The sequence below is a fragment of the Heloderma suspectum genome, chromosome 1 (assembly GCF_057233095.1).
Source record: "Heloderma suspectum isolate Gila_16-S chromosome 1, 16-S_ref, whole genome shotgun sequence".
Lineage (NCBI taxonomy): Eukaryota > Metazoa > Chordata > Lepidosauria > Squamata > Helodermatidae > Heloderma > Heloderma suspectum.
The window spans coordinates 11,619,353-11,632,498 of NC_139458.1; the positions used below are offsets into that span (position 1 = coordinate 11,619,353).

Below are 13,146 nucleotides of genomic sequence, written 5' to 3' on the forward strand. Positions count from 1 at the left end.
GGGAGCAAGAACTTCAAGCGACACTATGTTGGTATTTTTGGTATCTTGGCCCTGCCCCTTTTGTCTTGCGGCCCTCGAGAGCTCTGGAATGGTATTTGGCCCTCGGACTGAAGGAGGTTCTGCACCCCAGTGTAGGGTTTTTCTTACCTTACGTGCTTTGGACACTTATATGGCATTATATAAATGCCTGGTGCAGATAGCATTCATGTCCAAAAGCTTTGTGGGGTGTCAGGGGTTCCTCTGAGCAAAGGCAGTGGCAGAGTAGCTCAGATTCCGAAGAGGAACCACAAAACGGGGAGGAACTTTCCCAGACTCTTCCAGACAGGGAGAGACAGACTCCTCAGGTTTCAATAGTCCAGCTGGTGGGAGAGGGCTTCTCTTCACACACCCCTGTGAGAGATAGCGAACAGGGACAGGTGGGGCTTGGAGAACCTGAATTCTTAGATGCCAGGTGCAGACGCAGAGCCAAGAGAGATGGCAGGGGCGGAGCTTAGGCAATCTGCCCAATTGTCCCAGCGGGAACAGCTACACGTAGCTCTACACGTAGAGACCTCACGAGATAGAGGGAGACACCCCCCCTTAAGTTAGGATAACCTGCCCGCCTTTTCTCAAACGGTGGCAACTTTCAACTTTCGTAGCTTCCCTTTGAACTCCCTGAAGGCATTTCCTTTGTAGACTCTGAGTTACTGACAATTTGCATCTGTATGACCCATTGAAGAAAAGGATTAAAGAGCTGTGGATAGAAGCCTCTTGTCTGTGTTTTGATTTGGCTTTTGAAGTTCAGCAGGGACAAAAGGGAATCCTGACATGGGGTTTGATAACAAGATTAAAGATTCAGTCCTATGGACTGCACCCTTGCTGTTCAGAAGACCCTGAACTTGGAGGCTTACGTGATTGCTATGCCCTGCCAGGCTGAAGACGACAGAGTGGGAGGAGTGGTGGAGGTGACCTTTGCCTCCCTGTCCTCCGATCTCCTTTATTTTTGGGAGATGGGCCTAGTAAGCATGCTTTGGAGAGGGAGGGAAGGAGGCTAGAGGAGGCTCGGGATAAATCGTATCCTGGCCTCTCCAGTCTCCTCCCCTCCTCACCCACTGGAATGCCCCCTTTTCCCCCTCTCCAAGGTCAATTTTCTGATGTCAAAGGGTAGCTGGCACAGTTTTCTCCACACTGGCTGCAAGGGTTCAGGGCCAGGGGGCGGATCTGAGGCACCCCTCCCGAGGTTGGAGCGTCGTCTCTGACCACAGAAGGGTTTTTCCAAGCCATCCCATGGTCCCTGCAATGCTCGCCCAGGGACCATGGGATGGCTGTCTAATTAGTGCCATCTCAGTTTTTTCAACGCTGCTGTCAAAGGAGATTTGGTGATAAGGAATTACCTAGGGAGGTGGTGGGCTCTCCCCCAGTGGAGGCATTCAAGAGGAGGCTGGACAGCCACCTGTCAGGGATGCTCTGACTTGGATTCCTGCATTGAGCAGGGGGTTGGACTCGATGGCCTTGTAGGCCCCTTCCAACCCTACTATTCTATGATTCTACGAATAACTGTAAATGGTGCTTTGACTTGTTCTCTAGGCTGTTCTCTACCCATTACAATAAAGATGCTTTTTTAAAGAGGTGCTTTAACTGGCCACTTTTGTTTTTATTGGCTGGGCTTGGTTCAGAAAGGAGGCTTATACATATCTAAATAAATGCATACAGATACATACACATAGATTTTGAAGAAAAAGCAGCCACAGCACCCCGATCTGGAATCGACTCCTAATCCAGACTGGGGCCCTTCATTCATTTTCTGCTGAAAATCTCGGCTTCCTGCCCAGCTGCTCTGTGCAAACAGCACCTTTGAGGGAAACTGCAGCCCAGGAGATGGGGGCCTTGGGCAGGAAGCTGGTGCCCTTGACGGAGAACACGTTCCAGATCAGGGCCATGCAGCTGTTTTTTCTTCTTCATAATAAAGTGGCCAGTTTTATCCACATTTTTTAAAAAAAGTTTATTGGTCACACATATGAGAAGCTGTCCATCTAGCCCTATATTGTCGACTGGCAGTGACTCTCCAGGGTTTCAGGCAGGATTCTTTCTTGCCCTATTTGGAGATGCCGGGGATCAAACCTGGGAGCTTCTGCATGCAAAGCAGGGGCTCTGCCACTAAGCCACGGCCCCTCCTGCCTGTCCTACAGCCCCTCACCTGGAGTACTGTGTCCAGTTCTCAACAAACTTGAATCTGGCCAGAGGGGGGAGACAAAGATGGCGATGGACTGGAGGCCCAGTCTTACAAGGAAAGATCGGAAGATTTGGGTAGGTTTACTCTGGCAAAAAATGATTAGGGGGTGATATGACAGCCATCTTCAGTTATTTGAAGGGTAGTCACATACACAATGGAGTAAATGTTTTCTGTTCCAGAGAGTAAGACCCAAACAAATGGGTTCAAATTACAGGAAAGGGGATTTGAACTACACTTCCAGAAGAACTTCCTGACAGTACAAGCTGTTCAACCGTGGACAGACAGCCTCGGAAGGTGGGGGCCTTCCCTTCGTTAGAGGTTTTAATGAAGAAGCTGGGTGCAGGGCCAGCTCTGTCATTACGCAGGCTCATGCGCCCACATCAGGCGGCAGAGTGAGAAGAGTGACAAATCGTGCCACTCTCTCCCAGCCCCACCAGGAGCACCCACCGCTGCCTCCCTGCCTCCTCCAGCGGGTGTTCTGGAGAGCCCCACTAGCTGCTCTCCCACTGTGACAATTGCAAGAGAGCGGCTGGCAGGGCTCTCTAGAGCAACCTGCTGGGTGTGCTGCTGCTTCTCCGTACCACGGCCACAGGTGCAGGGGCTTGTAGCAGTTGAGTTCTTGTGAAAGGTCAGCTGAAATAGTTTGGCCAAGCTCTTGTGATAGTTCGGACGATCTTTTTCAATAGTTTGGCTGACCTCTCGCAGGATCCCCATGGCTGGTAAGGGGTGCAAGGTGGCAGCAGCTGGGTGAGCAGGAACAAGCGAGCAGGCTCGACGGCAGTTGGGAGGGCATGGCCGACAGGGTTTTGGGGACACCACCACCTTGCTTGAGCCGGCCAGATATGTTGGGCCGGGACTGGCTGGGTGTCCACCAATCAAGGTGGCTCTGGTAGTGGATTCCCTCCATTGGCAGAGAGTTGGACTAGATGACCTCTGAGGACCCTTCCAACTCAGTGACTCTGTGTAGTTTGGCCCTAGTCCAATGTGAACGGCAGGCTTCCAGCAGGGATATTTCCTAGAGGAAGTTCAAGCTCCATCCTCATCCATTCTCAGAATATGTCTTTGTTGGCATATCATAGAATCATAGAATAGTAGGGTTGGAAGGGGCCCATAAGACCAACCTTTGTGCCCATTGTCAGGGGTTGGGGAATCAGCCCATGCACTGAATTAATCCACATCTTTTTCTCTAAAGCGTGGTGTGCCTCCTGTCTGTCTGTCTGTCTGTCTGTCTGTCTCTATGCCACCCAATAGCCGAAGCACTCTGGGTGGTTCACAGAAATTAAAACCACAAAGTGCAGCATAAAACAATATAAAATATAAAAGTTTGAAATCACAAAGCAAGAGTATAACCAGAATAAAACCTAGCAGCAATGCAGAGATTTAAAATACAGATTTAAAACACCAGAGGGAGGGAGCAATCCTGTGGCTGCTAGTCAGCAGCTAGACAGCCATAGGATATGTGATTTTCCGAGAACTGACCTCGGAGCCCGCAATCCGAGGTTGGTTCCCGGAAAACCGACCTTCCCCCCCTTCCATGCTGCCTTGCGGAGTGAGGATGAAGATGACTCAGAAGATGAGCGCGTAGTGGCCAAAACAGGACAATCCGGGGGGCGTTCCGGGGCGGGGAAGGCGGAAATGCCGGTATGGCACATTCTATGTGTCATCTGGCAGCCTCCTCCCCTGCTCCGCCTTCCCAGGGCTAGACAGCCAAAATCGGCTGTCTAGCCACAAATGCAGGGCAGGAGAAGCAGGGAGTGAATGACCCCTTCCTGCTTCTCCTGCCCTGCGTTGGGTAGGCGGTTGCCTCCGAGTTCGGAGGCAGCCGCCTATCCCAATAGGATTGCACCCTTAAAAGACTAGGAAGCTAAAATGCTAAGATACTGGGAGAATGCAGGTCTTCACCTGACACTGGAAGGAGTACAGCGTAGGTGCCAGGCCTCTAGGGAGCTCATTCTTTTCCCACCTAACCCTAACCTTTCCTTTTAAAAGGTCCGTCAACTTGCCTCTAAGTCAAGGGAGACAATGGCAAGATGAATCTTCTTTCTGCCTTTATTAATCTGCCAAGTGGGGTCACTTGTAGTTCTTGTTTAAGCCAGCCTTCCTGTGTTGATCAGGGGGCTGGACTCGATGGCCTTATAGGCTCCTTCCAACCCTACTATTCTATGATTCTAAAAAAATAATTTTAAATATAAAAAATTAGACAGCATGATCGTTGTATGGCATACATACATTGCATGTAATAAAAAGATGGGTCCGTGCCTCAAGGCACTTGCAGCCTCAAGTTTGGGGCAGGGAGAATAAAAGGAAGTAGGAGACGGATGCGAGCAAATGCAGTTACGCAGGTGTCAAGGCGCAGTGGACTCAGAGGCAAATGGCCAGGTCTAAGACAGCTTTCCCCAACCTGGTGCCTTCCCAGTGTGTTGGACTTAAACTCCCAGCATGCACCACTCAGCATGACTGGCTGGGGCATGCTGGGAGTTGTAGTCCAATACACCTCAAGGGCACCAAGTTGGGGGAGACTGGTCTAGGATTTTATTTATTTAGGGCGCAACCCTATGGATGTTTAGACAGAAAAAGTCCTACAACTCCCAGCATGCCCCAGTCAGCACCGCAGTGCTGGCTAGGGCATGCTGGGAGTTGTAGGACTTTTTTCTGTCTAAACGTCCATAGGATTGCACCCTTAGTATGTTTATATCCTGCTTTCCTTCCATCCTGGAATTGAGGGCAGGGAATATGGCATTCACAGATAATCTCCCATCCCAGCACTGACCAAATTAAATCCTGCTTTGCAAGGTGGCTATGTAATATTGCTGTGTTCTGTTATCAGCCTGGTGCTGCAGGTCATGCATCGCAGTTAGGGATGTCGGAGGAATCCGTTTGGGGGGTGGAGCTCAAAGAGTTTTCATTAGTTCAGTCCCACAAACTTTGGTCTGTTTCCAAACACAGACTCAGTCTGTGGCGAGTTGGGCCAGTTAGTGGGTTTTGCGTGTTTTTTATTTGCGCAAATTACGGATGAATTTTGTGCAAATTGCAAGATTTGTGCAAATTGCGCGAAATATGGAAAATGTCCCCAGACTTTGGGGGAAACCTGTGGCTGGGCTTGCAAATGTAAGCCAACTTGGGTGGGCAGCAGAAGTCTCTCAAGCCCAAACAGGGCTGGATTTCCAAGCGACAGACATCCCTGATTGTAGTTCAAGAGGCTGTGTCAAACTATTTATGTTGTAAGGTACAAAAAGGTTTGACTGTCTAGATGTAATACAGGGGTTGTGGCATCTCTAAAACTTCAAGTCTTGTTTTATTGCTAAAATTGTCCAGACCTGGCTTCGCCTGGGTTGGAATAGCCCTTGGTTTGATACAGCAAAGCCTTCAAGCAAACTTGGGCTGCTGTCAGAGTTGGACACATTGTGCCTGCTCTGTCTGAGTGAAGTCATGTCCACTGGCACCCCTAGGCACGGCCTCTGCCATGGTGCACCCCTATAGCCCCCTGAGGGAGGGGTCTGTCCACTTCCTTCCCCTGAGGGAGGCTGCCCCACAACAGAGGGGAGGGGACAGGTGAATAACTGTGTCTCTCGGACTACTTATCTCCTAGGGTGTCAACGTACAGACCGCAAAGCTATGTGCTGGTTAGGGAAGTCTGCCCCTCATGGCTGAAGATGTTACTGCAGGCTTCAGCCACATAGATACATTTAAATTAATTTAAATTAATTAATGAATTTTAAAAACAAAATAACCCTGCAGTGCACACCCAAGGGTTCCCTCAGTAGGCATGCCAAGTTTCAGTTGTATAGGTTTAATGGTCTTTGCGCTATGGTGCTGATGGATGGACAGACACATCCTTTTTTATTGGTATTGATCTATGTGGCAACACCAACGTACGTGGGGTGTAACATAAGAAAACCCTGCCTGAAGAAGTCTACAAATTAGTTATTAATTGTTAAGGTGCCACAAGATTCTTTGTTTGTACATAATAATAGGTAACTTTGTCTTTAGAATGTATATTTTAAATTCATTGATGTAACATTTATAGCTTAAACAATAAAATTAAACATTTCCTGTCAAAGTGCACATTTTGCTCAAAATGATTAGGACTCGGTAACTTTGAATCAATTCACCTCTGCAACTGCCACTCCCACTTTTGAGGACTACTCCTTATTTTGACTTAATACTAACAACCTGATGGGTTGGGAAGTTTTGTGTGCAAACATTCAGTTGATACAGCAGAGTTGAAACTGGATTGGCACAAAACAGGGCCAGATTTTTGCCATGGTGTCCAGCTCTACTGGCAAGAATGTCTACAGGACTGTTGTGTGGCAGTTTTTTCTCAGTGCTCTATATTTGTCCACATTCATTCTTGTCCTCAGGACTTTGTCCCTTTCCCTAGAATGAGGTGTGTTGGTTTCTAGGCATGTAAATAGATCTGAAGTGAGGTGAGGGATTGGTGTAATGGCTGCTGATGTCAAAAAGGAGTTCTTGGCTCTCTAAAGCAGTGAAAGCATTGATATTCCGCTCTGCAGTTCCTAGAGAGAAGGCATTTGGGAGAGGCGCTCTCCAAGCAAGGTGAAAGGTTGCAAGTTTCCCCAAAGGCAGTCTGATGCTGGCCTCTACCACTATGCTTTCTAGTAGTTCCTCTTCCACCCATGCCAGAAAAGGGGTTTTGGAGGAGAGGGAGGGCAAATCTCAGATGTGTGGGACGTTGTTAAAAAGATGTGTGGGACGTTGTGCCAAAATAGCAGCCAGATGCAGGCACTTGAACCTGCAAAAACCTACAGGAACTGCCTCCAAATTTTGCCTTGAAGTGTGCTTGCACTATTCACAGTGGCATACAAATGCCCCTGGAGTGCTAGCTGATTTCAGTTGCATGGACCTGCCCTTGAATAGCAATCATTGACAAGCAAAGGTGTTGACACGTTTATGTCACCAGATGGGACGCCATAAATTACTGAATTTTCCATTCATGCCTTTTCTAAGGTGCAGCACTTTCTCGGAGGCAACACAGTGAAACATTTTAAGATACAAAGCAATATATATATATAAAAGCTTTGTAAAACTGGGTGGTTGATGGATAGATATAATTATAAGATTCAGCAGGAAAACTGATTGCTCTGACCTGAGGTTAATGAGCTTATTTTAAACTCATTCTTTATAGCAGTTTGCATCAAGAATACCTTTGCAAGACTGCTTAAACACTCTAGTTATTTCTGAGAAAGTAATGTATTTGTATAATTGAGGGTAGAGAAGGGAATTACTGTGTGTGCTTTCGTTGCATTGATCCAACTCATAATCTTGCTGGCATGTGTGTAGAGCTATAGATCTGTGACGTGCAACTGAGATAGTAACCAAATGCCTGCATTATAAAATGAGGTTAAATTTCTAGCCCAAAAGGCATGGTATCTGATTCTGTGGAACAACAGAAAAAGTGCAGAATGTGGGATTATGTTCAAAACTCAGCTTCTTCAACATTGTATTTATTATTTTCAAAAGACTTTTTTAATACCCTGCCTTTCCATTTTTTAAAAAAGTATTAATGCAGCTTGCAATAAACACTAACAGACTTAACAATAAAAACTAAAAGTGCACCCATATACAGAAAGAAAGCATCAGTACCATTGCATAAAGCCCACCTGTACGAGATAAATAAAGCTTCCCAATAAATATACTATTGATGTTAATTAAAAATGTGGGAGAACAGGACAGATTTAGCCTGGTGCCTATGTGATAGTAATGAAGACATCAAGTTATCCTTTGTGAGGAGGCAGTGGCTGTTCTGAATCAGTGTCTGGGCACAGTAATGGACTGGATGAGGGCCGATAAACTGAAACTAAATCCAGATAAGATGGAGGTACTGTTAGTGGGTGGTTCGTCTGCCCGGTTAGGTGATATTCAACCTGTTCTGGAGGGGGTTGCATTCCCCCTAAAGGATCATGTTCGTAGTCTGGGGGTGCTCTTGGACCCAGAACTGTCACTTGAGGCACAGGTGAACTCAGTGGCACAGAGCACTTTTTATCAGCTTAGGCTGGTATACCAACTACGCCCTTATCTGGACAGAGATAGCCTAGCTACAGTTATCCATGCTCTGATAACTTCTCGTTTGGATGACTGCATACGTGGGGCTGCCTTGAAAACAGTCTGGAAACAGCTGGTCCAAAATAGGGCAGCAAGATTGTTAACAGGGACTGGCCAATGAGCTCATATTACGCCAGTATTTTTCCAGCTGCACTGGCCGCCAGTCCATTTCCAAGCCTGATTCAAAGTGTTGGTATTAACATTCAAAGCCCTCAGTGGCTTGGGGCCAGGTTATCTGAAGGATCGCCTCCTCCCATACGTGTCTGCCAGGACCTTAAGATCATCATCAGCGGCCCTTCTCCGTGAGCCCCTGCCAAAGGAAGTGAGGTGGGTGGCTACTAGGAGGAGGACTTTTTCTGCTGTGGCACCCCAGCTCTGGAATGAGCTCCCTAGTGAGGTTCGCCTGGCACCTACACTGTATTCCTTCTGGCGCCAGGTGAAGACCTTTTTATTTTCCCAGGCATTTTAGCATTTTAGTTTTCTAGACTTTTACCTTTGCTGTTTTAAATCTGTATTTTAAATCTCTGAATTGCTGCTAGGTTTTATTCTGGTTGTATTGTTAAATTGTGGTTTTAATGTTTTTATATTTTATATTGTTTACTGTGTGCTTTTTGGTTTTAATTTTTGTAAACCAAGGCTTCAGCTATTGGGTGGTATAGAAATGAAATAAATAAATAAATAAATTCCAAAGCCCAGATGCCACCACAGAGAAGACAGTTCTGTCTAAACATGTATAGGATTGTAGGACTTTTTTCTGTCTAAACATGCATAGGATTGCACCCTTAGGAAATGATCCTAATTGCTGGGAGGGTTCATGTGGAGCTTATGTTAGAAAGTGGGAAGGTTTGTTTAATGAGTGGGCCACTTTGCATATCACCGTGGCAAATTGTGGGGACCATAAAGAAGGCTGAGTGAAGGAAGATAGATGCTTTTGAACTGTGATGTGTTGGAGGAAAATTCTGAGAGTGCCTTGGACTGCAAGAAGATCAAACCAGTCCATCCTCCAGGAAATAAAGCCAGACTGCTCACTTGAGGGAAGGATATTAAAGGCAAAACTTGGCCACATAATGAGAAGACAGGATACCCTGGAGAAGATGCTGATGCTAGGGAAAGTGGAAGCCAAAAGGAAGAGGGGCTGACCAAGGGCAAGATGGATGGATGATATTCTGGAGGTGATGGACTCGACCTTGGGGGAGCTGGGGGTGGTGATGGCTGACAGGAAGCTCTGGCGTGGGCTGGTCCATGAAGTCACAAAGAGTTGGAAGTGACCGAATGAATAAACAACAACAAAAAACCTAAGAACAGATTATGGGCTAACTTTGGGTCGTTTAACCCAGGGGTCCCCAACCCCCAGGCCACGGACCAGTACCGGTCCGTGGCCTGTTAGGGACCGGGCCACCGTAGGGGTGTGGGAACCCCCCCTTACCTTGGGTCCGCGGAGGGGGGGGAGGTGATCCGTCCCTCCCCCTCCCCCCGGAATCCTCGCCAGCCCTGGCCGGCTCCGCTCCGCGGCAAGTCCGCAGAGCTGCCGGCTGGCTCCGGCCCTGTTCTTTGCAGTACTAGCCTACTACTGCAAAGAACAGGGACGTAAATGGCGTCTGCTATGCGCTATCCATTTGCATCCCAGCAGCCGGAAGTCCTCCCCCAGCCGGAGCTGGCCGGCAGCTCCGTGGCGAGTCCAGGGCCGACGAGGATTCCGGGCGGGGGAGGGACGGATCGCCCCCCCCCCGCAGACCCAAGGTAAGGGGGGTTCCCACACCCCTACTGCGGCCCGGTCCCATCCCCCCCCGGTCCATGGAAAAATGGTCTTCCATGGACCGGTCCCTGGTCCCAAAAAGGTTGAGGACCGCTGGTTTAACCCACAAGCAACCCAAAGTGTCTGGGTTCAGATGTCACATTAACAACCTATGAATTGGTGTTCATAGGTTGTTTTACAGCCTGGAAGCGTATTGCGTGCTCTACGCATCCCTGGCAAGTCATGGGTTAATTAATTAATTAATAGTTAATTAATTAACTATTAATTAACCCACAATTTGCCACCATGTAGTGCAAACCGGGGCTGTGTGGGCAACATCAGCCAAAACAAAAGACAGAGAAGAGTGGCTGAATACAAATTCCAGTGGTTGGCAGGGCTTCAGCACCCTGCGTACCTCTTTGCCCTGTCCCCTGAGAAGCAAAACCAGAATAAATTATGCAAAATATGATACAGAATAAATTATGCAAAATAAGATACAGAATAAATTATGCAAAATTAGATACAGCATGCAATTGTGTCAGATTTGCCTACTGTATAGAGCTAGCAGAATGTAGCAGTTCCTGGTACAAGATCTTGGATCGCTCGGAGGCAGAATGTTAATTTCTTTTGGTGCAGACGAATATACTAGCTGTCCTGATGAGGTGGAAGGGGAGTCTTTAATAGACACGGGTCCACAGACACAGTCACCAGTGGTGCTCGGAAATGTATTTCTGGCATCAAGGAAGGAAAGCCTCCCGTATACTTCACCACAGGAGTCATGCTTTTTAAAAAAGCAAGCAGCTAAGACCTTCGCAGGGAGGCAGAGAGTGTCTCTTCCAAAACGACTCTAGGCCAGGGATGTTGAATCTCTTTCAGCCCAAGGGCCAAATCCCATTCCGGAGAACTCTCGGGGGCTGCATTCAGTGGTGGGCGGGGCCTAAGGCAAAAGGGGTGGGGTCAAAAATACCAGCATATTTTAGCTTAAAGCTCTTACTGCCAGTAGGCCTTCAGAGAGGCATTTCACCCTTTTAGAATGGGGTATCTGCACAAAAGCTAGGAAACCATGAAATGATCTGTAGTTGGGGGAAAGGGTTGGGACCATCTGGAAAACCCTGGAGGGCTGGATTGGCCTCCGGGCCTGATGTTTTGCATGGTGGAGGCTGGTGGCTCCACGTCAGCGGGGTGGACTCCGCTCCACGTTTCAGTCAGAACCCGTCAGAATTCTAAAGGTGCTCTCCAAGGTGCTCTGCCCTGCACCTGGGATACCTCCTTTGGAGCCATGGTCTCCAAAGTGGGGTGCATGCAACCCAGGGGGTGCACAAGACGATCTATTGGGGTGCACGAGCCGCCTGATCATTGAGCAGCCTCCCACTGCCCTGACGAGCTGCCACTGTGTGCAGTGATGGCGGTGGCGGAGGCAGCAGGATGGGACGGGAGCTGAGAGGGAGTGCACGATCAAAAATCTTGGAGACCGCTGCTTTAGAGTTCTGACGGGCTCTGACCGAAACACAGAGCAGATTCATTTCCCCACTGACATCCGACCCACCAGCCTCCGCTGGTTTTCCACCTGCTCTAGGTTGTCTTTTGTGCTGTTCACACACCCATCCAACTGTTCTGCTCCTAAAAATTCCATCATGTACAGCAGGTACAAAAGGGAAACACTTTGCCTCTGCAGGGCAGGAACTGAGGAAGCTGGCTGGCCACTAGAAACAATGTTTCTAGTAGCCAGCCAGTGCAGAGGAGGACAACTAAAATGATCAAGGGGCTGAAGCTGATTGGTGGGAGATTCAGGACAGATCAAAGGAAGGACTTCGTCACACAGCGCATAGTCAAACTATGGAATTCATTACCAAAGATGTAGTAATGGCCACCAATTTGGATGGCTTTCAAAGGAGGTTAGACAAATTCCTGGAGGAGAAGGCTATCAGTGGCTACTAGTCCTGATGGCTATGTGGTACCAATTGCTGGCGGACATGGGAGGGTGCCGACGCACTTATGTCCTGCTTGTGGGTTCCTAGTCAACAGCTGGTCGGCCGCTGTGTGAACAGAGTGCTGGACTAGATGGACCCTTGGTCTGATCCAGCAGGGCTCCTCTTATGTTTTTAATGTTTGGCTGCCAAGCCCAGCCAAAATGTGTGGATCTGTATTAAATGCAACACATTAGTTCTTTCTGGCCTGTCATGTCTTAGGAGTGTTTTCTCTTTTTTTTTTTACTGTAGAACTGCTTGAGAAGAAGGGATGCTGGCTTGTTAAACCAGTTGCAAGAACTGGACAAGCAGATCAGCGATCTGAGGCTAGACGTTGAAAAAACGGCAGATGAGCACCTCGAGACAGACAGCCGCCCCAGCTCAGGTAGGTGTTCCATGTGGCCAAGCCAGGGCTGTCGGTAGACATTCATGAATCCTTGGAGGTGTGCCAGGAGGGGTCGTTTTGCAGCTCTTGAATGTATTCGTATACCACACCTCAATCTTGCAACCTGTACTGATCATGCATGGATTCCTGCCCCCTCTACCTGTCCACATAGATGGCTGTCCATGGTAGAGTCAGTTGACATCAGGATGGCAAAGAAGCCATAATACATGCAGAATTGCACCAGACAGCTGTGAAGAGCAAGCTGCAAGCAAGAAAAGAACACTTCCAAGAAAAAGTTAGAACAATTAAGGCTCCAAGGCCATCAGGCATGAGTTGCTGTAGCTGCTAACATCTGATTCAGTCTTGAGTGAAGCTCTGTTCACATACTGCCTTCTCAAAGAAGGCCCATTTATATGGAAGCCTTGCTCTTCCTGTGCTGCCTAGCCTTCGCTTCTAAAACTGCCTGCAGAGCTCCATTTTGGGCCTCATCATGGCCTGTGCTCCTAGCAAGGAAAGAGCCACGAATGCCTACTCTCCCTCAAAGAAGCAAGCATCTAGGTTTTCCTTACCAAAGGAAAATGAGAATTGCTCCTCCAGCTCTGTTCCATTCTTTTCTCCTACCCATAAAAGTCAGTTACTCTCCCCTTCTCTTCTCCTTCTCAGCTGCAGGCAAGGACAGTGGCTGCCAGGAAGAGAAAAAGAAGGAACAGAGCAGTGCAGTGATTTCCTTGTTCACTTTGGCAAGCAAAAACTTGTGTGTTGCTGCAAGGACGCAGCATGAGCG

At 48.2% G+C, this 13,146-nt stretch overlaps 1 protein-coding gene across 1 annotated transcript in view; it reads left to right on the plus strand.

The window, feature by feature from the left end:
* DACT1 (dishevelled binding antagonist of beta catenin 1) overlaps positions 1-13,146 on the plus strand; it is a 32,744-nt gene that overhangs the window by 5,042 nt on the left and 14,556 nt on the right. The window contains exon 2 of the mRNA XM_084835968.1: positions 12,230-12,362. Within this exon, the coding sequence (XP_084692094.1) occupies positions 12,230-12,362 (133 nt within the window). The remainder of the gene's footprint in view (positions 1-12,229; positions 12,363-13,146) is intronic.